The following is a 27,976-nucleotide window of genomic DNA, read 5'->3' as shown; positions in this document are numbered from 1 at the left end:
CCCAGCTTTAGCGTCTTATTCGTGCTTTTATTGTGAAAACGAATGAAGCAATATATGACTTCCGGTGAGGAATCCGTAAAGGAAACATCTGTTTGAAGTTTTGGAAATTTTCTGCAGCTGCAGACGAAACGTCAGGAATGATTGCATCGAGTTTCAGGGACTGTCAGGTGAGTATTAAGACTGTTTTAACCACCGATACAGTAAAAATCTTATTTTAGTTAAATTCAGAGTTTTTTCGCTGTGAATTGAAGCTGCAGTCGGTGTTGAAGGACGTCGCTAAAGTTAAAGGGACTTTAAACTTTCCTGCTGACCGCCTAATCAAAGTCAGCTGGTCTGGAAAGTGAAGCAACAACGTTTTCCATCTGAGCTGAACTTTGGATGTTTGTGCTGAGGAAGTTTTTGTTGGAAGATGCGCAGTTTTGTTATCTGCTCTGCAGGCGTGGAAAGATGAGGCTCTCCCTCTGTCTACCAGCAGCAATGAGGCGTCCAAACTGTATGACGCCATTCTCACACAGGTAACCTTCCAAACATGGAATTAGAAAACAGAAAACCCACAAGTGACTATTTTATAATTATGATTAATATGTGGTCAAAAACATATTGCTGGACAATTTAAATTTGTTTCAATTAATAATCACCTGCAGATCTGTTTTCTACATGGAAACATGATTATATCGCCGCCTTGACTGTAGGAGGCGCTGTTTCTCCTCTACACCTGTGCTTTCACACATTTCACCACCAAAAATGAAGAAATAAATTTAAATATATTAAGATACTGATAAGCTGAGATGAGGATAATTATGAAAAATGAATTTGCATATTTTGAGAACAGAGCTGCAGAATACATGTAAGTGTATCATGACTGCAATATTGATATCTCAGTTGACTTTCTGAAGCGCCATATTTTCATTTTTCATGTGAATGTATTTAATTAATATTTAACCAGTTGGACAGAGTCACAAGGCGGCAGATCTTCACAACGGACACAAAAGATATCGCCTAACAGGTCAAAGGTCACAGAGCGATCATTTAATATTATCATCATCGTCACAAGATTTTCTAATACTGTGCAGAAAAATGTTTGAATCACTCAAAATACTCATTTACACAATAATAGTGAAGGTACTAGAGTATCCATGGGAACCAACGTTGGAAAGCTGAAAATGTTTTCTGTTGACATCAAAATATTTTTTTTAGCTTTTGTTGAGCTGAAATGATGACGGTGAACACTGAACCTCCAACAGACTGTCTGTATTTTAATATAATCTAATATTTAATACTGATTAAAACACCATCAATATTTATTCACATAGTCCTTTACACAGCCACGATATTGGTGATCAAAGTATTTAGCAAGTCAGTATATAAAAGAAAAGTTTTTAAAAATCAGGCTCAAAAACTGAAACTAAATGGATAAGGTCTGATGAGGTCAGAGGTGCTGCCACATTTTTAGATGTCCAAAGCCTGCCTGAATAAAAACGTTTTGAGCTTTGATTTAAAAAGTCAAGCTGAGTTAAATATGGAGATCTAATGGAAGCTGCTTGACATAATTTATGATCATAGTGTTTTGCAGAGGTTTATGGACTGAAACCAAGTATCATAATCTCTCTTTAGGTTACAGAAACTTCTCATTTCTTTTATTTCATTCCTGTTCTATTTAGTTCTATTTACATGTCGTTGCACACATAAAGGATTATAATTTTCTTCCCCAAGTTCAGTGCATCTTTAAAAATGAGCTCTGTGATGTTAAACCTGTTTCTGCTTGTCTAGTATGTGAAATGGAGAAATGATGAAACACTGGGAGGAATTGAAGGATGTATCTCTGCTATCCAGACAGCTGATCCTAACTTTGGTAAATAATTTCTTTATTCTTTACAAGTTACTAAAAGAAAACCTTCCCTCACTGGGAGTCGACCAGAGAATAAAATCCAAGCGTTGGATTTAAGTTTAATGCTAAGATTAATCATTGAAGGCTCCAGAGGACCAACAGGTGCATTTCTTGTGAGTTTCAGTTTTAGCAAAAATAGTTTTCAGGTTGAATTAAATAGTTTTATTGTTCAGAAAGAAGAGAAGACAATTTCTCTGACATGAAAAAGATACTTGAAGTTATTGGTGCAAAAGGTGGTTCTACTTGGTCCGCATTACTTTAGCTTGTGTTGCTATGGAAACGTTCTTTAATTTTAAAACACACAGAGGAGATGCAAAGCAACTGAGCTGCACCAGGCTGAAAATCAAATTTAGTTGAAGTGTTTATGGTTCTTGCTTTTATAACAACATTTAGCAAAGATATTGGCTGCATATTAAATATTAAAGCTCATGAAGTCGTGGTTTTCAGATGACTGTTTAAATGTAGGATGTCTGTCTGGTGTATTGATCGACCAGTAGTTGTTGTTTTTAACCTTTTCTGTATTTTTAGTATCACTTTGTCTGTTGTTTACAGTCAGAGACAGAAATGAAGCTTTAGGAAGTTTGTAGAACCTTCTGGGTCCGAAACAAAACCACACAACCTTGAGAAGAGCGTGTGATTTCATGTGATTTCATGTGATTTTTCATGTTGACTCTTGCACCGTGGGAAGGAAAAAAATATACATATTTATTCATTTCTTGATGCCACAGTTATGGGTCATGTGATCAGCACTGGGTTGGAGCTGGTTGCCACGACGAGCAGCCCCCGGCTGGACGAGCGTCTGGCCAGCGCTGTGAGGCGAACGGTGGAGCTCGCCAGCAGCCAGGATATTTCTCCCCGGGAGAAGCTCCATGTCAGAGCTGTGGAGCTTTTCTCACACGGGTAAGATCCAGAACCGGCTGCAGGCGGTCCGACCCAAAAAGGTTCGATCAGGGATGGGAGGGTGATTGTTAAAGAGGCCTCGTTTGTCCAAGAACCAGCTGGATGTTTGAAAATGGAGCATTTTTAAAACTTCAATTTAGTAATTTTGAGAGCAACTAGATAATTTTTAGTTTATAAAAAAAATGAGTAAAAAAATTGTTGGCTGTTTATCAGTTTAATTTAAAGTCCTAAAATGCTTTAAAGCTTTTTTATTTACTCAAATTATATCATTTGTACTTTTATTACCAAAGATGATCTGAAGAAATGCTGAAAGCAGTTTTACATTAAATCGTGAATTAGCTGTGATCAACATGTTTGAGCCATTATTGTCAGCCATAATGTGGTTATGACCTGACATTTTAATATTGCAGTCAGGTTTATTCCTACAATTCAGCGACAAGAAAACTGCAAAACAGCCGAAACACTGAATGTCTTTAAATCTAGACTAAAACCCACCTGTTAAGAGTTGCTTTTGAAAAATCATAAATGAAACATTAATCAACATTCTGATGTGTAATGATAGCACTTGACAAAATGTAATGTATGACTTTGTATTTTTGTGTTTTTATGATGTTGAGCTGCCTTGTTGCTGAAATTGTATAAAAATAAACTTGAAACAAAGCAGTTCAAAGTTCTTCACACCATAAACATATAACAGAGTAACTAATTATGAAATCAGCAAACATTATTTTGTCAAATTCCATCATCTAATCATCAAGAATAATCATCTTCAAATATATTAATTAATGTTTGGGTTATTATTAAAGTCAACTTTAAACAGGTGGGTTTTTAGCCATAATTTAAAGGAACTTTATTTTATAATTTCCTGAGAAGGTGAATTTTGCGCTTTTATCATCTATAAGCCATAATCTCAAGATTAACAAAATACCAAGACCTTGGTTTGCAAATTAGTAGTTTTGTTTTTTTAACTGCAAGATAATTATTACACTTGTTGAAATTCTATTCATAATTGCTTTACTTATCCCAAAGAGAAATGAAATGTTGTCGTAACTCATATGATCAAAGTTTCTGCAAAGCGTCGTTGTGGACGGTGATGCAGGAAGCATCTCCAGTAGCAGTCAGTCTGGCAACAAATCAGAAGACACCTCTGACTGAAGGTTGTCGCTGCATGATGATGTCATGACATGCTAACAGCTCAACTTCCAGGTAACACGTCCAGGACGACACCATCAGCTGTTTGACAGCTCTGCTCATCCATCTCCTTTGCTTTTGCCGCTCCTCTTTAAATCTGTTCATTATCATGGATGGAAGAGAAGATTTGAACTTCCTCCTCATCTGGGATTTGGGGTCAAAGTTCAGGTATTATTTGAGCTTTTGAAATGTTACGGTTCTTCCCAGTTGTAAAAACAATACCTCGTTGCCACGGTTACACATCATGACTGTTTCACAATAAAATACAAAGAGAGAACCAAAATCCTCCTGGCTGCAGAGCATCCAAACTGCAGTCATAACACATAGTAACCAAAAAGTGAACAAAAGTCTAGAAAACCAAAATCAGAGCTAATGTAACAGAGCTGCTCCAACAAGCTGCCACTAGAGCGGCGCTGTTCTGCAATCAATCAAAAATGCAACAGTATGTCATCGTTAAAACTTAAGTAAAGGATTTATTTAGACGAGAAGGTATTGTGCATGCCTAGGGTAATAATTACTCTCTGATTTTTATTTTATTTTTTATTTTTTCTCTCGAGTGTGAAATCTGAGCTCCTGTTGTTAACCAGAGTAGCCGCCATGTGGGCAGGATGCAGTCTCCGTTTCATGCTGGAGTTTATGAATAAAAGAAGAAAAGTCTGGACTGCAAACCAGGAACTGCTGGTTTATTTTTCATGCTCTCTGCTGAAATCTTGATGTGTTTTTGAAACGAGACTCTGTGCAGTATTCCACCAGTCCATGTCACCACTGAGGTCTGTTAAAGTCCCGTTCGATAAGACGTGAGTTCCATTGTGCCACAGGAAATTGGTCGCTTGTGAGCGGATTAGAAATAGTTTATCAGGAAATAGTTTCTATTCATGAAGCTGCTCTTTCTCTGTCTGCATGTGATTCAGTCATACGCTCCAGATTAGCAGAATCCAACTCAGAATTCATGACAGTCACTCTATGACGGCTGGACGTTTATTATATCCTGTAACGTTAAACATACATTTGGTTTCTTAACGTCGCCTCAGAGGATTCTCATTTCTCCCCAAAGTTCTGTGATCCTCCTGCTGTTCTCTGAACAGTTCCTGTCTTCCACAACTTTTTGATTTCTTTCTAACAAGGAGACACATTTCTCTTGTAGGAATTTCCCAAAAGCCTGTGAAGTGTGGGAGGAAATCCTGCTTGATCATCCCACTGACATGCTGGCTCTGAAGTTCGCCCATGACTCCTACTTCTACATGGGGGTCCAAACACAGATGAGGGACTCAGTGGCCAGGGTGCTGCCCCACTGGAAGCCTCACATGCCGTTGTTCAGGTAGCCGGTCCAGCTTACTGGTTCTGCATGCTGGTTTAGTGTGAAGCTGTTGTAACTGTGAGTTTAACCACAGTTTGTCTCCCCACATTTCAGTGACTTTATTTCAAACATATAGCAACAAAATAAAACGGAGACAGAGGAGAATAAGATCTACACATAAAGACGATATCTAAAAGCGTGTTGGAAAATGTTAACTATAATATGAAAATGAAATTAGTGCTAGAGGGTTGAAGTCTTTCAAGGACAGATAATTTGATTTGAAGTTAGCATTCTACTAAATACCATGTTGTTGTTGCTTTACTGTTGTCTGAACTAATCTTAATGACTAGAGCTTCAGGGTTAGCACAGCTAGGCTAGTTAGCGGTGTCCACCACCGCTAACTTGAATAATAGTTTTCTCTTGTGTTCCCCATTTTGAAACTACGGATCCCTCCTTGGGACATGGGAATTTTTTTTCTTTTGCGTTCCCTCGCAATAATCTTCTGATCAGTTCATGCGGCATAATTGAATCCTGTAAGCCTTTCTTACGGTGGCCGCCGTATTTTCTGCTTTAATATAAGGTTATGTGAAGGTTTTCCATAAATGTTAATATCTCTTTGTGAAATATCTGAAGTTTTATATCATTTTATTTTAGTATAGAAAGGCACCACAAACCTGTGATATCAACAGAAACTTTCCATAAGTAAGAAAGAAATAAAAATACATCCAAACAATTTGGACTATTTCTGAGTTATTATAATAAATCATCTGACAGTTTTAATTGTGTCTGTTGTGTTCTAGTCTGAATGGTTTAAAGGGCTTTCAGTGCCGTTCCATTTCAGCCCTAACAGACATAAACATGCAATAAATACATTTATTTTCAAACAGTTTTTTGCACCAAACAGTTAATAATAATAAACAGGTTTTCACTGAGGCTCTGTAAGAGCCTTATGAATGAAATAAGTAATTATTGATATGACGGGAGCAGCGGCTTTGACACCTGGGTGGTGGGCGTGTCGATGTGGGCGTGGCCTCACCAGGTATGAATGTGAAGGTTACTGACCTGCTGGCTTTGTGTTTATGAGGAAACGGTGAGCGGGGCGGTCAGTCCTTGCAAAGTTTGGAGCATGATGATCAAAATGGAATAAATCGATAATTGGGACAGAACAAAGAAATGGTTTGGTGTTGATTGATACACGGACAGATGAGATTCCCCGAGTTAACCCAGTGCGGCCCTCTACCATCATTAGTTTGTTGTGTTTTATGATAATAAAACATGTTTATTATTAAAGTCTTTGGTGCAAAAAACTGGTTGAAAGTCGATTTATTCACTGCATGTTTATGTCTGTTAAGGTTGAGATGGAACTGAACATGAAAACGGCCTTTAAACCATTCAGTCAACCAGCAACACAGAGACATAATCAAACTGTCAGATGATTTATTATAATAACTCAGAAATAATCCAAATTAGGATGTATTTTTATTTCTTTCCTACTTACGGAACGCAAAAGAAAAAAAAATCCCCATGTCCCCTGGAGGGCTCCGTATGAAAGGGCCCAGAGAAATGAGCCCATGTATCATTTAAATCCCAGAAATGGAGGAAGTCAAAGATTTTCCTTAATTAGAAATTATAGTGGTGTGAAGAATTGCCCCAGAGATTTTGAAATTTTATATTTGTTTCTTAATGAGGGATTTTCAATGTGAGATTTTTCCATTGTTATGAACTATGAATTTAATTGGAACACATGTTTACCAGTGTGTGGGAAGAGATGCTTTAAATAATGCAATGTGTCATTATAAGAAGCTTATTTGCTCTGAATCAGATTGTGTTTTATGTCTGTTTTTCTGTTAAAAGTACATTGTTTCCAGTATTTTCTAAAAGTTTGTTTGCGTTCAGTTACCTGAAGGGACAATACTCCTTCGGCCTCCTGGAGACTCGTTTCTACGACCAGGCTTTGAAAGTGGCCATGGAGGTGAGCGACTCTGCTGGTAATGGGTTTCTTTTGTGCACTTTGATGACAACACAGCAGCTGTGTGTTTGAGGTTATCTGCCTTGACTGATTGTGTCAGTCCGCCAGCAAGTCCACCCTCCACACTGAAAGCCTCATGCATTTAAAGCAGCTGACATGAGAGTCTCCAGGAGAAAAGAGTTGAGAAATTTCACAATAAGTTATTTAAAGTGAGGACTGCGGTTATTTTTTTTGTGTGTGTGAATTCGTCTTTCTTGTTCCAGGGTCTCGCCTTGACCCCTGATGATGCTTGGGCCGTCCACTCCGTGGCCCACGTCTATGAGATGAAGGCAGAGGTGGACAAAGTCTTGAATTTCATGGATAGCAGAGAGAAAGACTGGCAGGTGGTGTTTTTTTTCATCACACCATATCTGGAACATTGTGGAAAATTCAGAGTTTAAGGTTTAAATATTTGGAAAATAAATATGAAAAAACTGCCGTTATTATCTCTAGGGGTCTGACATGCTGGCCAGTCACAACTATTGGCACTGGGCTTTATGCTTCCTCGAGGGGGTGAGGATAATCATGGCTTTATTTAAGGAAAATGTTAGATTTTATTATCTTTAGGTTCTAGTTTATAGTGACGTTTTTGTTGCTTCATCCTCTGCAGGGGGAATATGAAGCTGCTCTGCAGATCTACGACTCCCAGGTGGGTTTGAGTTGCCAGGTCCAGGTTGAAGTCTTAAAGGAGGGAAGTTATGAAAAATCAACTGTTTGAGCTTTATATCATGTTATGATGTTATATATGTTGACCCTCATTTTAATTACAGCCAATATATTTTTTATTAAATTCAAAGGTGAGGCTGTTTTCTCACATCATGGATGTTGTTATACTCCTCCAACATTCATTGACGCTGTTTTCAATAACCGTAAAATATCGACTCAGTATAATAAAATATCTCCTCTGAAGGATTAGCTCAGCTACCTGCCTTTATATGCTAATAAAAATGTAACCATGACCCACTTTTTGTAAAATCACACATGCATCAAACCAACTGCACTTTATTATTCACATTTTAGAAGTAATATTAAAGAAGGAAACTGAGTATTTTGTGGAGATCTTAGTGATCTTATCAACAAAACCAAACTTCTCTTTAGAATCATATCTGCTCATTTTTATCTGCATTTAATTAGTTTTGTCTCAGGCAAATCAGTTCAAACATGACATGGAGGCTTCAGCCATTTTGGTTATTAGCTTTTACTATGAATGCTGTTGTAAAGAAAATATGTAAGAAAAAAACATTTCTGGCTTTCTGGGAGCCGTTATCAGCCTCCTCACCTCAGCCGTGTCTCTGAACATCGTGTTCTTCTCAGTACTCCAGGTAGGCTGCAGTTATGGAGTAGAACAGTAATAAAAGATAACTGGCTCCTTTTTCAAAACGCGTGTCTAGCAAGCCTTCTGGTCATTTTTCGGTTTTCAGTTCAATCTATTGTTTTGGCCCATTTTCCCTGAAGAAAAGTAAATAGGACAAAGTTAGGCTTCAAACATCCAGTCAGAACTACGGCAGGATGTTATTGATGTCTACACAAACAGGCTGGATTCATGTCTGCAGCTTCCTGAGTCACAGAGCATCAAAACACCAGGCGTGCAGATTTAGAGAAAGGCGTAGTCCTCTTGTGAGTCGAGAGCTAATTGCAGATGAATGTTGAATCCAAATTTAAGATGTAAGAGCCAAAGAACCACCCCCACACAGCGTCTCGGCGTCGGCTGCCAGGTCTGATTTAGTCAGGATGAGACGAGAAGACGGTGAGACGAACGTCGGTTATTTTCTGAATCCTGGAAAAAACATTTTGTAACACAACAGATTCTGCTCTGCTGCCTTACAAACTAAGATTTATACAGATGTGGAAAATAAAAAAAAAAGTTTTTTATTAATATATTTAAACATGTGGCTATTTCAAGTTAACAGATGATAAAAATTACATTGCATTTTTGTATAAAAAATGAGGATAAAATAGTTTACTCCTTCCTAAAAGCCAAAAATTCCACACAGGTGGAGAAAACCTTTGCTCTATATTTAAAACATGAAGGTCAGACTAAAGTTCAGCAGAGAGATCATAGAGAAAAACCAGAACATCTGGAATAACGACGTTTGGACAGATCAGTCTAAGCCTGAATATCTCAAACTCCAGAACAGAGGAAACATTTGGCCTAAATAAAACACAGCATTCCAGGAAATAAAGCTCATAGTAACCTTAAAGCATGGTGGTGGAAGTGTCATGGTTTGGGGATGTTTAGCTGCAGCGGAACCAGTGCAGCCCACCGTCCAGGATTCTACCGTCTGAATGAAAATGAAAGACCTGCAACATGGCAGGAGACGTCCTGGTCTAGTCAAAACCCAGATCTGGAAGTTATTAGGAGGCTTGAAACATGTTATTAGTTATTTCAACTAAAAGGAAGGTAGGGTGTAATGCAGGGGTGGCCAACCAGACAAAGACCAAGAGCCACATTTTTTACCAAGTTACCACAAAGAGCCACATCATGGAAGTAATTTTCCCCTTTGGCTGTAATTTTTCTGTCCTTCAGAGTCTTTATGTAAATATTGATGATTTTTATTTCATTTAAAGATTTTCAAGCGTTGTAAAGCCTCCGGCGCCATGCTCGACGTCGTAGACGCCTGTTCAATGCTCTACAGACTGGAGATGGAAGGTTGGTGTTAAATGAAGGGATCGCCAGAATATGGAAAATAATGTTTATATTGTTGACTGTTTTCTAATTTAAATCATTTTGCAGAAATAAATTGAGTTGTTTTTTTTAATATGCTGCTAATGACCAGCTGTGATGTCTAATTTAACACAAATAAGACTTTGGTCTGAAATCAAAAAGACTTAATGAGGTGAGATGATCTGTTTTTATTTTTACTAACTACATTGGAAGTGCAGCAGCAGAAATGATCCGTGTTGGTTGGAGCATGCGTGGTTGGAAACGTCTTCCTGTTGCAGGTGTGTGTGTGAAGGAGCGCTGGCGGGAGCTGCTGCAGGTCACCCAGCCTCACACCGACGACCACGTCACGCTGTTCAACGACCTCCACTTCCTCATGGTGGCGCTGGGGGCCGACGAGGACGGGGCCGCTCAGCGCCTCCTGGAGGGCCTCCAGGAACTGGCCAGGTTAGTTCTGTCCCAGTTCTCTTCACTGCACACCTCCCCGCTGTCGGGTTGCATTCGAGCAACACGACTTTTATATAACACAGAAACAAACAAGGCAGAGCGTGGGAGGTAAGACTGAGGAAGACTGAGCAGCTTCATCGGCTGGAGGAAGGGGCGGGGCTTCCCTCTGCAACAGCTGTACACTTAACAGACAGGCTTTAGCTTATGTTATAGAAAATAATTAGTCTTTGCTAAATTAAAACTGTGACAACTTTAGGAAAGAAACTATCTTGAGCTGTGATCCAGTGAACTGAAACAGGATCCATTCTAGAATCTCCTGTTTGCTCGTTTTGTCACATCTAAATGTTTCAGGTTTTCAAACAGTTTCTTGCTGCACTAACAATCTTTTACTGACAGGAATCAGAGCGAAAATTATTAGGGCTAAAACAATGAAATTAATCATGATGAATCTATTATTTAAATTGTCAAATAATTTAGTAATCAATTAATCGCTTGAGTGTACAGACTCAAAAAGGCCTTTAGCTGTACATAAATAGGCACAAATGAAGAATTTGCCAAATGTGCCTGATTAATATTTTTAGCTGATTGACAGAATAATGTATTACTAAAATTATTTTTTTATTTTAATTGTGCAGTAAAGGTTGAATCGCTGCACGGAGACCAGTGAAAACTCCAGTCTCTCTGTCTTGCTGTGGGAACATGACCTCTGACCTTAGCTGAGACTGTTCCATGTTTCCTCACTGAGTGGATAATGGTTCTGCTCTGTTTAGACTTTGCTCCTCATCTGTTATTGAATAATTTAGATCTGGTTAAGATGTGCTGCTTTCATATTTTTTGGCCTACTTCCAGCTGTCAGTCAGGTCTAAATTATTTCTTAATTTTTCAGATATGAGTGATGAAGTGGACTGTTTTTTGTTTGGTATCAAAATTAATTTGATCTCCAACTTTTTAGTGAGACGAAAAGAATAAAACAGAAAGAAGTCTGTATGGAGGTGAATATTTTTTACAGCTGTGTATTCAGTTCATCACTTTCCAGCTTTGCATCTCCCATCTGAAGCAGCGTTCATGGTTACAGCTTTAGTACTTCTGACGTATCACATTGCTGTGGTGTGGAGTGCTTGACCTTAAGTGATGTTAAACCTTCTTCTTTTAGAGATAGAAAAAATGCCTGAATATTCTTTAATCTGCAAAAGTAAAATGGTTTTTTCTACAGTTCCTCCACTTCCTGTGTCTAAACTATTTCCCTTCACAGGGAACCAGGCGACAATCAGCAGCATCAGCTGGCAAAGAGCTTAGGCTTACCGATGTGTGAAGCTATGATGGAGTACAAGCAGGGCAACTTCAGCCAAGCTGTGGCGCTGTTGCACCCGTTACGTTACCGCATGGTGGACATCGGTGGCAGCGACGCTCAGGTAAGGTGAACAGATTGGATAAGTTTTACAGTGAAAAGTAAAAACAAAGCAAACAGCTAACCTTTAACTTCTAACCTCACAGGGTTTTTTTCTGAAGGAAAAACTAGAAATCTGTTGTATAATTTTTTCCAGAAGTAAAGCCTGCTGGGCTTCATGTGGTGTGAGGATGCAGAGCGCAGTGCACCATCGTATGAATAATAAATCTTTGTGATGGACGTTGAAGCATTTTATCTTCCATGTTCAGACGAGTTCTCCGAACAGACGATGTATGCGGAGCAGCAGCTCTGCTGTAGTGGAGCCAGAGGTTTGTATTCACTAATGGCTTTTTCCGCTGCTTCTTCCAGAGAGATCTGTTCAACCAGCTGCTTATTCATGCAACCATGAAGTCTGACAACAAGCAACATCACAAACTGGGAAGGTAATCTTCAACTGCCATTTATTACATGTTTCTCTTATTTTTACTTGCTTGTTCACAATTCATAAAGAAACCCAACCCAGCTTACATTGTTAATGTTTTCCTTTATCAGCTTTCTTTACATTTTTCTGGCACTTTGTGTTGATCTGCTAAGTGGAAAAGAAATTCAAGCGCTTTTATAACTCTGATAGTTTAGTATTATCAGTTGTAAATTTTCTGTTTTGTGTCATCTGGGCATAAATTTCCAACAAAATACATTAGAGTTTGTAGTATAAAATGTGGGAACGTTCAACAGTTATTAATATCAGTGATAGAACCTTTAGCTCTGGTTAGTGGTGGGCACACTAAGCTAAGTTTTTGATTAGTATTTTTGCAAACTTTGGAACCAATTAGTGCAATTTACTTGGCTGTCTTGTAAACTTTTTATTTGAATAAAGTTTGACAAGTAGCTTAGTACAGCTTTTAGCTCCTGCTAAATACTGTAGCAGTTTAGCAGAACTAATGTTTGATTAGTGCTTTAGGGTTAGTGCAGCTAATTGTTGCACCACTGTGTCTCATTCATTTAAAAGATTCAGTTCTTTCTTCCCTTGTAAAACACAAACCACCTCCAGGTGTTCTTTCCTCCACCTGACTCATATTTTCAGTATCGGTGTTGATCCAGACTTTATATTAATGTTCATATTCACTAATCTGTCAGGTGGACAGGTGGATGCTTCATGTGCGTCTCGTCACACCAGGTCCTGAATCCTTTTAGCTCCAAATATAAATCCATACATTAGCTGTAATCTTCTCTAAACTCTAATATGAGATCAAATTTGCAGCATGTAGAGAGTCATATCAGTGCAGTAGTTAATTCCTTAATGCAGTCAGGATATAATTATATTCAGACGGTTAATGAATGTTGGTAATTCAAGGATAAGCTCTGAATGAGGCCTGTATTCACACCTGTAATTAGTGCGTCACTCAGGACAGATGCTGGCACCACATGTAAACCTAAAACTAAACTTCTGGGTGTAATTAGTGCTACAAATCAGCCTGGAGGAAAACTATAAAACTAATAGATCTTATATGGGAGGAGGAGGAGGAGTTGGTGGTTCATGATCTGCTTTCTCCAGAACTTTGCACAACGTTTCTATTACATTAGAAACGTTTCAACATTGTTTATTTTTCTTTAGATTAATTTAAGTTATCTCGGCCAAGATGTCGTAGATTTATAAGATCTATTCTTGTGAGTCTCAACCAATGAACATCTGGGTTCAGTGGAACATCTGGTTCATTTAATGTCTGATAAACAAAAAGTGGTTGGAATGAGAAAAAAAAACCTTCCTATTTTTCCACAATATGCAAGTTTTACGAATAATCGGTGATATTTTATAGAATTAGCTTCTTTCACTTAAAGAGTTGCATCAACAACAGCAAATTATCTCAGCCTAACTGAGATACTTTAAAGTTTCTCATTCCAGATCTTTTCTGTGGATCTTTGTTTGCACAGAACTGGTCTGGACCTGAACTAATCATTTAGCATCTTTCAGGTTTTTTCCAATAATCCTATTGGCATTTAATGTAATTTATACTAACTGGCCAGAACTGGTTCCCTGTTACTGCAGGAAAACATAATCAGTCCCTTCAGGATTGTTTTTGTGATCTTTTGAAATAAAAATGATAGATTTCATGATACTTTATAAATATTTGTTTTTATAAATAAACACTTTGTAATGAGGAAAAACATATTCTTTCAAAACCTTAATTAGCTTGTTAGCAGGTAGGAGTTAAATTTAAACCGAATGTTTTGACCATTTTGGATGCATTTCCACGGTCAGCTGGACGGACGTTGTAAGGACGTTTGGGCTCTGACCTTAAGTTACTGGACATGATTGGTTCTACTCTTCACTGTCCACCTCCCGTCTTCTGTGCACAACACCAGCTATTTTCTCCCTTTCTATATCTGACACCATGTTGCACTTTAATTATTGATGGAGTTGTTCTCCCAGCTTGAAGTCTGGCTGAATCTGTTGGTCTCTGCTCTGCTGTGTTTCCCCAGATGTCTGCTGGTGGAGCGTGACGCCGTGCGGCCCAACTCCCCTCTGACCCAGCGCCTCACGCAGAAAGCGCTGGCTCTTCACGGCTAGAAGGATAGCAGCGCGCGGGCGGGTCCCACGTGAAAACATCAAAGCGCCGCTCTAATCTGATTTTGTTGTTTGGGTTTAGAGACATCGAACCCACAGGAAGGAGCTCCACACCGTTAACCAGATCATGCTTCATGCCCCTGGACATTCCTCATTGAATGTGACATTATGAAGAAATTGTTTGGAAAAATCTGTTATATTATACAATTCAAAGCATTTTGCACATTTATTTGCAAATGTTTACTAATAGAAATGTGTATTGAAAAAGTTAAAGAGAGAACCAATAAATACTTTGCACTATGCATGTGTGTCACAGCATGAAAACAGTTTTGCCAAAGGATATGTAATCTAGATGTGTTGACTCTCATTGGACCAGTTCAGCACCAGAACTTCTTCCTTCTGCCCTCAAAACGGCAAAGCAATCTCATTTTGGATCTGAGTGATCAGGATCTGGGACAGCACAATGCCGGCAATCTAGAAAACATCAGAACACGGCAGTAATGAGCGTCTCAAGGTCCCGTTGGAACCGACGCTGCTGCTCTGTTTGGCACAGTCAGGAAAATAAACTCATTTACATCTTAAACTTTTTCACATTAAAACCTTTTGCATTCGGCCTTTTATGCCTCAGTGGTTTGGAGAACAGGCAGCAGCATAAAACTAGGAAACAACAAAGTTGAACTAATTCAAAGATAAACTTATTACCTGAATAATTTTACTATTAGTCCAACATGAAAAACATAAACCTAGTTTGCCCTTAATAATTCCAAATATGAAAAGTTTTCCTTTTTCTCAACAAATCAGTTTGTTAAAAATATTAAGAGGTTTTTATACTTTTGGTATTTTTACATTAATCAAGTTGTTTCTGTTCGTAGTGCTGGGTGGAAACCTGACATTACAGGTTGCTGTTCTTAAAGTGACCAATCAGTGTTGTTTCCCCAAACATCAAAGGAATCGCAGCTCTGACACGATTGGTCCAACGGGATTTATGGGAAATGCAGTCAGAAGCATGTGAGCGCTCCTGCAGCGTGATGGTATGATCTGGTGTGTGCAGCTCCTGATAACAGCCGACACGTTAATCTGACTTTAGATATTAAGGGACTAATTGCTGTGGGAGTGAAGCGTGCTGCGCAGCCGTTCTCCATGAGTGGGAGGGAGTTGTCAGCATTTCCCTTCTCAGACACTCAATGTTACCGTATTACTGCTTCACATAGTGCTAATCCTGCACTAAATCACAGTGTAGTTACTTTACAGTTATTTCTTGGCATAAACCTGGTTTAAATAATTCCTTTCCTCAGGTTTTTATTAAATTTGCTTATTTTTCCATTATAGTGCAGAAATTTCACCCTGAATCAGTAAATTTCAGAAAATCCTCAGAAAGAAAAAGTCTGTTGCTGCTTCAGAACAGATTGATTAAGTGTTGCTGAAACTACTTGAACGCAGCATCCAGCCTGTGAGGTAGAAGGTCCGCTCAATAGCTTGATTACTGGCCGCTCCACCCAGCAAGCCTCCATCGATGCGTTCATTGACCCGTTGTGGCTTATTTAAAACCAAAGAGCTTCTTTTGTTTCTGATTCTGAGGTGGATTACGCTGGAGGTCACCTGAGGTAAGGCCATGCCCAGGGTGAGCGCTCCCACCAGCAGCAGGTGAGACTCCATCCACATCACCGCGCTGTCTGCACAGCCCATAGAGTAGATGGACTTGTCTACTTCCTGGGACTTCTGCGTCTGAATGCCAAAACCACACATGGTGTTGATCACCATCTGCAGAACAGAAAGAGACCTTCAGTAGAATATCAGCGACATGCTTGATTAAACTCCACACTGGGCCGTTCTCTGACTGCTGCTGGAAAAACTAAAGATGGTCATTGTGGCACCTAAAGGCTGATGAGTCAAAAACAAACATGAAGGGAGCAGGTGAGGCTGAAGCAGCGACTGGAAGCTCCTGCAGCAGTCTGCAGCCTGAACTTGCGGTTTGCCACCAGCAGGTCGCAGCACTGCATCGACTCTTCTGCCGTTTAATTAACTGATTTTTCAACCATGTTGGAGAAGGTTCTGTGATCCGTTTTCTGTGCAGCTTGATGTTTAATCAATACTGGCCTGATGGCTCAACATGAACTCTTTAGCTTCCCTCAGTTGTACCTTCACGATGCGCCGCTGTGTCTGCATAATAATGGGGACGATATTGAGCATTCATGCACAGAAGCAGGACCTATAAAGGCTGGTATGCAGCATCCATACACACACCTCTTACACATGCATGTGTAGACAGTTTGCTTTGATGCTCAGAACATGAAATCTCATTAGAATCCAGTGAAATCACAGCCAGTGCTGCTATAAAGGCCTGTGATGCTTTCACTTGCTGCAGATCAGATAAGCTATGAGCACATGTTGCATGTGTCCATGTCAGGCCAACCAGCATCACTTTAACAGTTAAAGTTAAAGTAACACACACAGTTTCTGTTCCCATTGTTAACTGGACGGTTTTCCAAAGGAGCCACAGATCAGCTGAGCTGTCAGAACATCTAGCTGTGTTCTTCAAAGAGCTGATGCAACTGGGTGGTAAACATGAGCCTGTCCCAAACTTCCTCTGCAAATGGAGCAGAACAAATAATCATCTTTGTTTGTAGCAGCTGACATGTTGCCTTTCAACACTGAGAAAAAAAGAGAAGCTTTTATTTCAAGAGTCTGCGGCTCTTGAGGGGAATCTATAATTATTTACATTGTTTCTGCAGAATTTTAAATATTCCAGGGGTTACCTAAAAATAAGAAGAGCAGCAAAAGCAAAGGAGGCAGATTAGCAGAGCAAGCCAACAACTGGGACAGGTTATGGCCAGATATCCAGCTGTCATACAGCAACAATGTCCTCAGTCAGAGGCCTCTTCAGATTTGTTGCAAGACTGACTGCTACAGGAGATCCTTCTGGCCCACAGCATCACCAGCCACATCAATTCTTTCAAGATGTTTGGATGATCTGAGTTATGAAGACATTTCATTTCACTTTGGGATGAGGAAAGTTTTTCTGTCCTGGATGAAACCAGGTGATTCATCATGAGGACGGCTGGTTCAGCCAAATCGCTTTCCATCTGAAGTGATGTTGCTGCCTCCAGGCAACAAGCAGTTGCTGTCTCGACAAACAAGCAGAAATATTTTGGGTCAATATAAATCAAATGATGCAGTCAAGAAGCTGCGGCTGTTTTCCACTGACTGTACAGCATGTTGTACGGATAAAGTTTGATGCTTTTGAAAAGTGATCGGTTAATCTGCAGAAATCACCTGGAACAGACCTGAATTCTAATCCAGCATGACACTTTGAACTTTAAGCTGCAGTTATAAACCTGGCTAATCCTCTTGGTTTTAGCTACATGAAGGCGTTATATTTAAATGTTGCATATGACTGAGCAGAGACCCGGGTTAGGAAGGAAATCTGGCATATTTTACACAGTTCTGTCTTCACCAGATACTAAATAATGATCTATAACAAATATGCTGATATTTATGTACCTAAAGCCAATATTCTACTCTGTTACAGTTTTGTAGTTTATTGTTTCTGGAAGTGCTGGAGTTAGTCCATTTTGACATTTACCTATGCAGGCTAGAGATAGGCCAAATGACCTGAAGGATTGCTTTTGTTCTGTAAATAAGGCCATTACCTTATAAGTACCCTGGTAATGGCCTCAACGCATTTCACAGTTGCACAATTGTTCCTTAGACTTAGACTTAGACTTAGACTGGATAATGCAGCACAACATCATGGATCAGCTGCAAAAGGTCACATCTCTCCAAAAACACTTCATGTATGCTTCAAAACTAGACTGAAGAGCATTACCTACAGGAGATCTGATCTCCTGTTGGTATCATAGATACCCACCCCCAACATGGACTATTCACACTCCTACCTTCTGGCCTGACGGTCAACGACCACATTTACAATTGAAGAATGGATGCTAATTTGAGCCATCAGAGTCGTCAGTTTGGACTCAGGTTATTTTGGCACTGTTTCAGTAAGTCTGGGGAGAGGTCGAAAACCTAGTACTCCTAGTGCATTGTGTGAACCCACCTCTCCAGGAACCGGAGAGCAGCAGGAGTACGGCACGGCGCAGCGCTCTGAGCTGGGGTTTTCCTCAGAGCAGTTGAAGTAAAGGTTCCAGGACCAGTCGGTGTAGTTGTTCCATCCACAGCACTTAAACTGAGCCAAGCACAGAGCAGAGGTGTATATTTAGAAACAGTCTGGTGTCGTGCCGGCCATCTACGAGGGGAAAACCCGGGCTCCCAGTTGGAGCCAGGATGTGCAGATGGCGCAGGAATATCTCCTGAGGAATCCCATGGAGCTGCAGGAAATGCATGTTTAGCTTCTCATGTGGAAAATCCTCACTGAGGCCAACATAAACACAAACAGAGCTGGCAGTGTGGTGCAGTCAGGTGTGTCTGTGTCAAACCTCAGCACCTCTTTCTGGATGTAATCCATCAGATTCTGCAGATCCAGGTCATCCCTGTAGTGAACGATCGCTTTCTTCACAAACTTCCCCAGAGCATCTCGGGTCTATGAGAGAAAGAGAGAAAAAAAGATTTAATAAAAAGATAGCTTGATATTATAATTTCCATCTCTTAAAAGAAATTAAGTCTTAAAACTGTGAAGCGTCAGAAGACTCCAGCCTGTGGTAATTAAGAGGAGGTTTAATGGCACACTGGAAAACGTCTTGCTGCAGATGCTGGGAGATCCCAGCAGAGCCGGTGATGGATAATAACTGGAATCATTTCAGACTCCGTCGGCGCTGCCACCACTTCGCTGTCAGCCAGGTACTCCTGGGTAATTCACCGGTTTCCATGACGATCTAGGGCTTTCATCAACAGTTTGGGTTATTTACATCTGCATAAAGGCAACAATGAAGCATAATATTCACACCTGAAGGGCCTCCTCAAAACATGTGCTGCAAATTTACAAGTCAACCCAGAACCTGAAAACCTGAAGGATTTCTGTTCAAATGTTAGTATTTTGGGCGTGCCGTGGTGGCGTAGGGGTTAGCGGGACCCGTATTTGGAGGCCTTGAGTCCTCGACGCGGCCGTCGCGGGTTCGACTCCCGGAGCCGACGACATTTGCCGCATATCTTCCCCCCTCTTCTTCTCCATTTCCTGTCAGCCTACTATCATTTAAGGGACACTAGAGCCCACAAAAGACCCCCTGGAGGGATTTTAAAAAAAAGGTTAGCATTTTGCTCAGATTTTTTTAATTATTTGCCTTTGGAAAAAAAAAAGAAACATGAACGTATATTCTAGCTGTAATCTAAGCCAGTAATTAACTTGAGAAAATATTCACTCCAGAACATTTCCTCCACAATCTCTTAGTAAAAGGAGCTTAACAAAATGACCACAGCCTAAACTTCCACATTAGTTATTGTAATGTAATTTTGATCAGTTCCTCAGAAAGTGAATAAATGCATCCGATTGAACAATCTGTATAAAACTGAATGAAGCTGCTTCATGGTGTTTATGGATTATAAAGGTCCATTAAAGGTTTATTTTAATCTGCAGCACAGAATTTTGTATTTTATTTTTTCATTTCTTTATTTTAACATACTGATGATGTCATAGCTAGAATCACAGAACTGCTCAGATATAATAAATGCTAACGGGGCTCTATATGCTAATAACCTGCTGAACTTTAAAGTTTCATTAAGCTGGAAATGAACCTCAGATCTGTTTGCTAACGGCGTCATAAACTGTTCAAATTACAAACGGTGTTGAAACAGTTTATGTTGATAAATACTATTATCCTGCAGTAGTTTTACTGAATCGTGGGAGGATTTTTAAAACCCCTCCTCAACTCTTCGCCTCCTTCCGCTCCTGTTTCCCAGCTTGGCCCTTGGGCTTTGAAGCCCACCGTTGCACTGTGTCATTAGCGGGAAAGTCTCCTTTAAGGGATCTGCTGAAATGGAACATTTGGTTTCACTTTGAAGTGCCGAAGCATCTGAATCATTTAGTGAGGAAGGATGCTGGGAGGGTTGTTAAACTGCTCTGTTTAGCAGCAGGCAGTCTGAGCGCTGACAGTGGAGAGGCGCCATCAAACACCAGGAACATCACCACCGTGCGCTGATGTGCGGCAGCGGCGCCCCTGCTGGCTGTTGTACTTTTATTCCCAGTGGACCTTTAATGGAGAAGCTACTGAAGAGGATAAGTGAAGCGAGAGCCGCTATTGGGATGAAACACGGTTCCAGAATAAACCTGAGAGATGCATTAATCTGTAGCTTATGAGGGAAAAATCAAAATGAGAAACAAATACCCAGAAACCTTTAGTACAGAACCTGTTACTTGTTTTTCTGTGAAGGAAATATGCAGTGGAAAAGAGTTTTTAAAAAATTAAAAATTCATTCCTGCAATAACCTGGTTCCTCAAAAACCAAAGTCAAGGACACTCCTAAGTTATCCATTAATCATGAATAATGCATTTGTTAATACTGCAGTATTTAACTTGCATAAAAAAAATATTTTTTTAGATTTGTTGAAACAGTCACTAGATAATCTTTGGAGAAAAAAAACCCAAGCTCCTCTGCTAACTACAACCAACCAATCAGAGCGAGGAGGGGGAGGGTCTTAGGTTACGTTCCCCTGCTGCCCGACGTGACCCTAAGAGGGTTTTTTGTGAAATCGAAATTTTTTTGGTGTGGTCATTAACAACAAATAAATACAAGCTTTATGTGATCTCCAGTATGAACGGCAAACGACCTGAAAGTGCCACACATGCACAATAAGGTTAAACATAGAGAGCGAAACATCAGTGTTTTGCCAACTGCCATGAAGAAGAAGAAGAAGAAGAAGAAGAGTTCAGTGTTGGCAGAAGTAAACATGGCTGCTAATGGTGGAGAATATCTTATGATTCTGAAGTTGTTGTCCATTCAGAGCCAGAACATTAACAACTTCATGGTCCAACATGGCTGTTGTTTTTCCTAATTGGGGAATCGGGACACAGAATATTGACGTTGGTCGAGTATTAATGACGTTCAGACTCGGGTCACATTTAAAAAGATCAGATATCGGATGTAGGAACACATATTCAAGTGGCCTGAGTCACATTGGAATGAAATCGATTCTGTGTTGATCAGACTGTCATGAAAAGATCAGATACAGGTCACATTAAGGCAAAATAAAAAATAAAAAGGCTAGATTTGGACCACTTTAGGCTGCAGTGTGAAAGTAGCCTCAGTGCTGTCAATCATGCTTGCACACCCTTTGCTCATAACCTGCCTTTTCCCGTCCAGCTCTCAGGCGGAAATGCTAAAGCTAGTTAGCATGACCATTGCTGACGGTGGATGAAACAGTTTTCCTGGAACAGCAAGTTGTTTCTCCACCATTAGCATGTTTAGCAGAAAGTACACAAAGTTGTCTCATATTATACTGTGACAATATGGCAACCCTCTTAACAAATATGTAAAAAAACCAACAATATATTTTTTAATAAAAGTTACATACAGCAGCTTTAAGGCCCTGAAAGTGCCATCAGGAAAAAGAGAAAGTGTCTCCAGAACGGTTTGTACCTGACCAGAGTGGAAGAAGCCCAGAACTGCTATAACCAGCTGGATGAGGAAGACCAGCGTCAGCGTGAAGGAAAACTGGAGGAGAAATTTAAAAGACCAAAATATTTCATCTCAAGTGACACATTTCCTGTCAAGCGTTTGATATGAAACATGATTCCAGATTTAGAGCCATATTAGCTACTGGAAGGAAAACATGCCGCCAGTAATAGTGATGCGTCTTTTTGGAAAATTACCGTCTTGAGGAGGCGAATGTTCTCTCTGAGGGCGCCGATGCAGCCGCAGAAAGTGATGAAGAACATCACCACCCCCACCACAATTAGGATGACAGCTGGGTCGATGAGGAACGTGTCCCGCACCGTGTCTGGCAGAGACGGGAACACAGCCTGCCTTTAAAAAGCTGCCATCCTCTAGACTTCCTGGTTCTAATCTCTTGTCAACTTCATTGTTTGCAGAACAGTTTCCTATTTTTGCTGCATCCCTTCCTGGACTGACTGTCCCGATGCTGTGAAACCATCAATGATGATTTGAAACTGAAGGATTATGCAGATGCAGAGGTTTGATCGCAGGGATTAGCCACAGGTTAATCCTTTTCTGTTGTCCATGAACTATATACATCCTAAATTAAATGTGAGAATTGGGAGGAGGGAGGATGAAGCTAGAAGCTAACCCCCCCACCCCGTGTTTCACACCAGACTGTAAACAAGATCTCTGTTCTATTTTTACTGGGATGTAAACACAATCCAAACAGGCCTGTAAGCATGATTACATATCTAATGGATTTTAGTTTTAATGCTGTTTTATACTTTTTAATCTGTGATTTTGTTTAATGTACCTGTAGCTTTCTGGACTTTGGCATAAACCCCGATTCCAACAATCAGCAACGAGAAAACCTGCAGAAACACAAGATAACCAGGTTGAGTCACATTGCAGCTGAACACAGAACATGACCTAATGTCCTAATGTCAGCTTTAATCTGAAGTTTGGTAAAATGCCCCCAAACCTACAGCCACAAAAAACACGATTTATCCACATTTTTAGTGATAAACCGACATTAAGTAGGCAGGACTAAACTAAAGCTTAAAAATAAAATCTGTTTTTTACACAACAGATTTACTTTCAGATTTTAATTTTTTTTAAATGAGCAATGAGAGGATTGGGCAAAAATATTACAGAACAAAATTAATTATACAAAAATATTTAAAAATGGGGCGTGCTGTGGTGGCGCAGGGGGTTAGCACGCCCCACGTTTGGAGGCCTTAGTCCTCGACGCGGATGTCGCGGGTTCGACTCCCGGTCCCGACGACCTTTGCCGCATGTCTTCCCCCCTCTCCTCACCCTCCTTCCTGTCTGCCTACTGTCGAAAAAAATACGAGCCACTAGCGCCGCAAAAACTCTTCGGGAAAAAAAAAAAAAAAATTAAAAATTGCACAGAATAAAGAGAGAACCATAAATAACCCATTTAGACTAACAGGGGAAAAAAGTTGATTTGGTGGTTAGTTCCACTTTAATAAGAGCTTGGAGTGTTTTGTGTTGGTTGTGATGAGACATTCTTCAGTTAAAGCCTCCAGTTCCTGTAAATTCCTGAGCTGATTTGTATGAACATAGTGGCTGAGACTGATGGCCACTCCAGAACCTTCACTCTGTTCTGCCGTAGCCAATCACAGGTCGACTCGGCCTTTGGATCGCCGTCACGTCAGAACGTCCAACTGCATGAGCAGCTTCCAGGCTGATGAGTGAAAATTTTCCTCCAGTATTTTCTGATATGCTGCCTTCGTCCTGCCATCAGTTTTAATCCAGTTTCCTGTGGCCTCTGTGGCACACACATCCCCAAACACCACCGGTCCACCGCCGTGCTTCACAGTAGGAATGCTCCCCCTTCCATCATAAGCCTTGTTGATTTCCTGTCTGTGGCCAAAAAGTTACATTTTGGTCTCATTTCTCCAAATGATTTTGTTCCAGAGATGTTGAGCTCCTCTCCTTGGAAGTGGGACATTTGAGGGATTTGCATAGTAATGACTTTCTTCTGCCACTCCACTTTCCTTTTTTCTTTTCCAGAGATTCCTTTATTCCAGCTGAAGTTATTTGTGGATTTTTCTATCCTGGCAGTTGTTGCTGAAGTTTTTGTTGGTCTACCTGACTGTGGTTTGGTTTCAACAGAATCCCTCATTTTCCACTTCTTAAAGTTTGAACGCTGCCTTTAACAATTCTTTCGCTTTCCCCAGAACTCAGAAACGTCAATTCAGAACATTTCTGAAACGCTGTGATTCCAAGAATCACCACAGTCTGTAAATATTTGATCACTGTTATTTTAGTAGTTTTTGTAATTTTTATTTCAAAAGAGTAAACGGCAGTTTTACTGGAAATAGCTTCACCGAGCCATGAACCATGAGTGAAAGAGTTTTTGTGTTCTGGGAAAAAAAAAAAAATCTGAATTATTTATTTTTTTTGCTGAAATTATTTACAGATTTATGGCATATTGCAAAATCTGAAGAATACAATTTCTCAGAAAATGACCGAATAAAAGAACTGGACTGAATAAATTCTCAAACCCGGGTCAACAGGTTCTAAAAAACACGTTAGGATAAGAAAATCTGTTTGATTTGAAGCAGAATATTAATAAAAAACAGCTCAAGGCGTTTATACAGCTAAAGGATGCAAGTACATATGAAAGTTTTGTAGCCATGGCAACCACTCCTTCTAGTTTTTATTGTTATAAATGAGCAGAAGGAAGGTTGGAAATGGTGACCCTCCGTTTTTATCACCTGAATCTGAAACATGTTGGTGGTAAACTTTCTTTTAATATTACAGTTTTTTCCTAAAGAACTTTAAACACATTTTTCAAACAAACTGATGTTTTTTAGGGGGATTTCATCTGATAGATCAAAGCAAAGTCACAGAGTTTCAATGTGAAATATACAAAAAATCTACTTGGCTATAAGGATTTTTTTCCGAGGTAAGGTCAGTCTTGGTTGGGGGAAACTTTACTTTGTTTCTTCTGTGTGCATCAAAGCTGCTCCAGGAAATGTTGGCAAGCTGCTGAAGATGATAGTTCACTTTAAATAATCGTCCCGATAAAACGGCTGCAGGAGGAAAACAGGTGCTGATTCTGGCTGACGGCTCTAATTCTCCCGTTTCCTTCGATTCTTTGTCTTACGTTTAACAACAACCTGCTCAGCTTGGTTGTTATTTGCAGCCTGCAGATCCACAGCCTGTCTGATGATTAGAGGTGTGTGTCTGTTTGAGAACAATGATTTTGTTTCATCCTTAATAAACTTGCATTATATTTGAAAAGCACATTTTGGATTTCTGCAGGTCTGAAGATTCGGTTTGTGGTTTAATTAGAAGCTTGAATGTCTCTTTAAAACTTCTGAAGGAGGAAATAGTTGCTTTTAAATAGTTTCTTTACAAATCCAGAATCAATAAAAGCACCTTGACAAAACAATAGCTGTAGAAACATGGACATGTGTTTTCTGTTCCCAAAGCTTTTGAAAAGAGGACGACTTTTCTAAAGAGGCTTCATCTGTTGTGCAGGAGAACCCTCAACTCCACTTCATTTTCAGCTGTCTTGTTTTCCACCACCGGTCGGCTTGTGTGTGTGTGTGTGTGTGTGTGCGTGAACACGGGTGGCGGTGAGGCATGCTTATGTACGCAGTGATTGTATTCCAGCTCTGGTTTTCAGCCTTTTCAAAAGGATGATTCAAGCTTCTCCCAGAGGATTTTGCTGCAGAGGTGAGCTGAGCCACGGGACGCGGGACAAAGGCCTGATGGATTAGGGCTGCGCCGCTCGCTCCGGAGCCTCGTGTCTGATAAACAAAGTGAACACGGCCCGGGCGTGCGGCGCTTGCTGCTGATTGGCTGTGATGGCAGTGATGGTGCGCTGCAGTGTTTTTGTGTTGCTTTGGACGAGCCGCGGTGTGACGGAGCTGAGGGGAGGGACAGGTGTGGTCTGTGTGTAAAGCAGGAGAACGGAGGAAAATGAAGGCAGATAGAGTTTTAATATGTGTGTGTGTGTGTGTGTATTGGAGAACTCAGGTCTAACACACAGGTCATCAGAGCTCCTCAGTGCCTATATCTATTTATGTAAATGCAATAGATTCCTGGTTATTCGAGCCAGAGTTTATTATGCTGAAGACTTCCCACTTCCTGAGAAACAAATATGCATAATTATGTGCATTTTAAGATCCTGAATATATATGAAAACAGATTCCAGTGGTGAGCAGACTGAAGGTGAACATAATCCATCTATTTTCTATACAAATGTCATCCTGACAGTCCCAGGCAAGCTGGGTTCCTATCTGTCACGGACAGGAGGTTCAGCCAGGAGGTTCTGGACAGTAACAGGAAGCTGGAGTACCCAGAAAAACATCCACTCTTTGAGAAGACTTGGTAAAGCTCCGGTCAGGATTCAGACTCAGGCCTGCTGCTGCTGCAAGGCAACGATGTTAGCAACAGTTCATCTGCAGTAAAGTTAAGCTTACAGAGCAGGAATGAGACTTTAATGTGTTCATTTTGATCAGTTAATGACAGATTTTAATATAACTGATTTTCTTTTCACATACAAAAGTTCTGAGCAGAGCCATTTACACTCAGTATGAATGTCAACAACACAAACGATCATCTACAGCTGCAGCATCCAGGACTGAACACTGCTGGGTTTCCTTATGGAAACTTTTTAAATTCATTTCAATAATAAATTAAACTTTTATGCACTGATTGATATTAGAATCAGTTGGAATGTATGTGTGATAGATTGACTTGTTTTACTTTTTTGTTATAGTATCTGTAGATGGTGAATAGATGACGCAATAGAAATAAAGTGAATTGATATCTTTTCTGAACCATAACTTAATTTCATCCTGAAACATGAAAAGCCATCCTGACCACAGGCCTTCTGAATGAGCTCAGTTCTCACAGCGTTTCATTTCTGGCACTAATTCCTGTTTGTGCTGCGTACCCACAAATATGAGTGACCTGTCTGTAAAATGCAGAATTAAGATCCATGCAAATGTTCAGTGAAAGAACGCGGCACATTTAACGGTTGCTTTCAGACGACTACCAGCAGGCATGCACAGCTGCCAGGTGTTTCTGCCTCAGCGGGAGTCAACGCCGCTCCATTCGCTCCATTTCCAACTGTAGTAAAGCTGAAACAAGTCGTAATGGAGAAGCTGGGAGACTGCAACCGACCACTATGGCTGCAGTATGTTTCCTCAGTCATTATTTATAAGGTTGTTCTTTCTAGAAGTCACCTGTTCTTTAAAGAGGTACAACTCTAACAGCTTGAGATTTTTACGTTTAAAAATAGTCTCAAACGTCCTGGGACGGCAGCTCGACTCGACTCACCCAAAACAAGAAGCTGAAGAAGAAGAGGAAATATCTGATCCATGGGTTGACGAAGGAGAACGTCTCAGTTCGGTTCAGATTCGATTCTCTGTCCATTTTGGATTTTTTCTCTCTGATCTGACATTTAACTGAATCAGCCCCTCGCTGTGCAGACCAGCCACCATGTCAGTGTGTTATGTTGGGTTGTTTTCAGGCTGCGGTGGCGCGGGGTGCAGTGGGGGTGTCCATGTAGGCTGACAGGTCAGATTCCACTAAACGCGCGCGCGTGTGTATGTGTGTGTGTGGGTGACTGCAGCTGAACAGCTGGGAGCCTCCATTAGTGTGAGTCTCATTTCAACTCAAACTCCACTTTGCCTCCTGTTTTGTGTGGCATCAGAGTTCCAGATCCTTTTTACATCCCCTCCTTGTTTCTGTACTTAAGCTCATTGCTTCTAAAAGGTTCGAGTTTTTAAAGTACAAACTGCAGCTTCAGAAGACGGACGTGACTCTGTGAAATGTGAAGCAGAACAGCAGCAGACCCCGGCTGGACAATGCCAACTGAGCAGGAACATCTAATGGAGTTAGAGTAAAAAACACAAAACTAATCAGGCATGTTGTCGTCAAACATCCGGTTTAGTTCCTCTGTTTCTGATTTAGGGGAAAATTGACAGATTTCCACAAAAAAGAAAAGGGCAGAGGAGTCAGGATTTAAACACACATTAAAGATTCACTCAGGTCTCCTTAAAGTTTCTAACATTTCCTCTGACGAGATTCTGGAAGCA

General features: G+C 40.3%; 2 protein-coding genes across 3 annotated transcripts; one reads left to right on the top strand and one right to left on the bottom strand.

The window, feature by feature from the left end:
* Positions 1 to 15: 15 nt before the first annotated feature.
* ttc38 (tetratricopeptide repeat domain 38) lies at positions 16 to 14,648 on the top strand. The gene is made up of 14 exons (XM_028043974.1): positions 16 to 167; positions 438 to 515; positions 1,771 to 1,852; positions 2,617 to 2,788; positions 5,124 to 5,297; positions 7,173 to 7,248; positions 7,509 to 7,628; positions 7,738 to 7,797; positions 7,895 to 7,933; positions 9,853 to 9,934; positions 10,228 to 10,393; positions 11,646 to 11,805; positions 12,150 to 12,223; positions 14,262 to 14,648. The coding sequence occupies exons 1-14, from the start codon at positions 138 to 140 to the stop codon at positions 14,347 to 14,349; spliced, it is 1,401 nt and encodes a 466-aa protein (XP_027899775.1). The 5' UTR covers positions 16 to 137; the 3' UTR covers positions 14,350 to 14,648.
* On the bottom strand, positions 14,528 to 27,437 carry tspan33b (tetraspanin 33b). Of its 2 annotated transcripts, XM_028043987.1 has the most exons (8): positions 27,216 to 27,436; positions 22,708 to 22,765; positions 22,109 to 22,236; positions 21,876 to 21,950; positions 18,791 to 18,886; positions 18,404 to 18,532; positions 15,946 to 16,107; positions 14,528 to 14,820 (listed from the first exon to the last, which is right to left on the bottom strand). In XM_028043987.1, exons 1-8 carry the CDS (start codon positions 27,309 to 27,311, stop codon positions 14,752 to 14,754), a joined length of 813 nt encoding a protein of 270 aa, XP_027899788.1. In that variant the 5' UTR covers positions 27,312 to 27,436; the 3' UTR covers positions 14,528 to 14,751. The 2 variants fall into 2 exon arrangements, with proteins under 2 accessions (XP_027899788.1, XP_027899796.1); XM_028043995.1 differs by lacking the exon at positions 21,876 to 21,950 and having other exon boundaries at positions 27,216 to 27,437.
* Positions 27,438 to 27,976: the final 539 nt, after the last annotated feature.

The sequence above is a fragment of the Xiphophorus couchianus genome, chromosome 2, assembly GCF_001444195.1.
Source record: "Xiphophorus couchianus chromosome 2, X_couchianus-1.0, whole genome shotgun sequence".
NCBI classification, from domain to species: Eukaryota; Metazoa; Chordata; class Actinopteri; order Cyprinodontiformes; family Poeciliidae; genus Xiphophorus; species Xiphophorus couchianus.
This window is presented reverse-complemented; position numbering and strand designations above follow the sequence as displayed.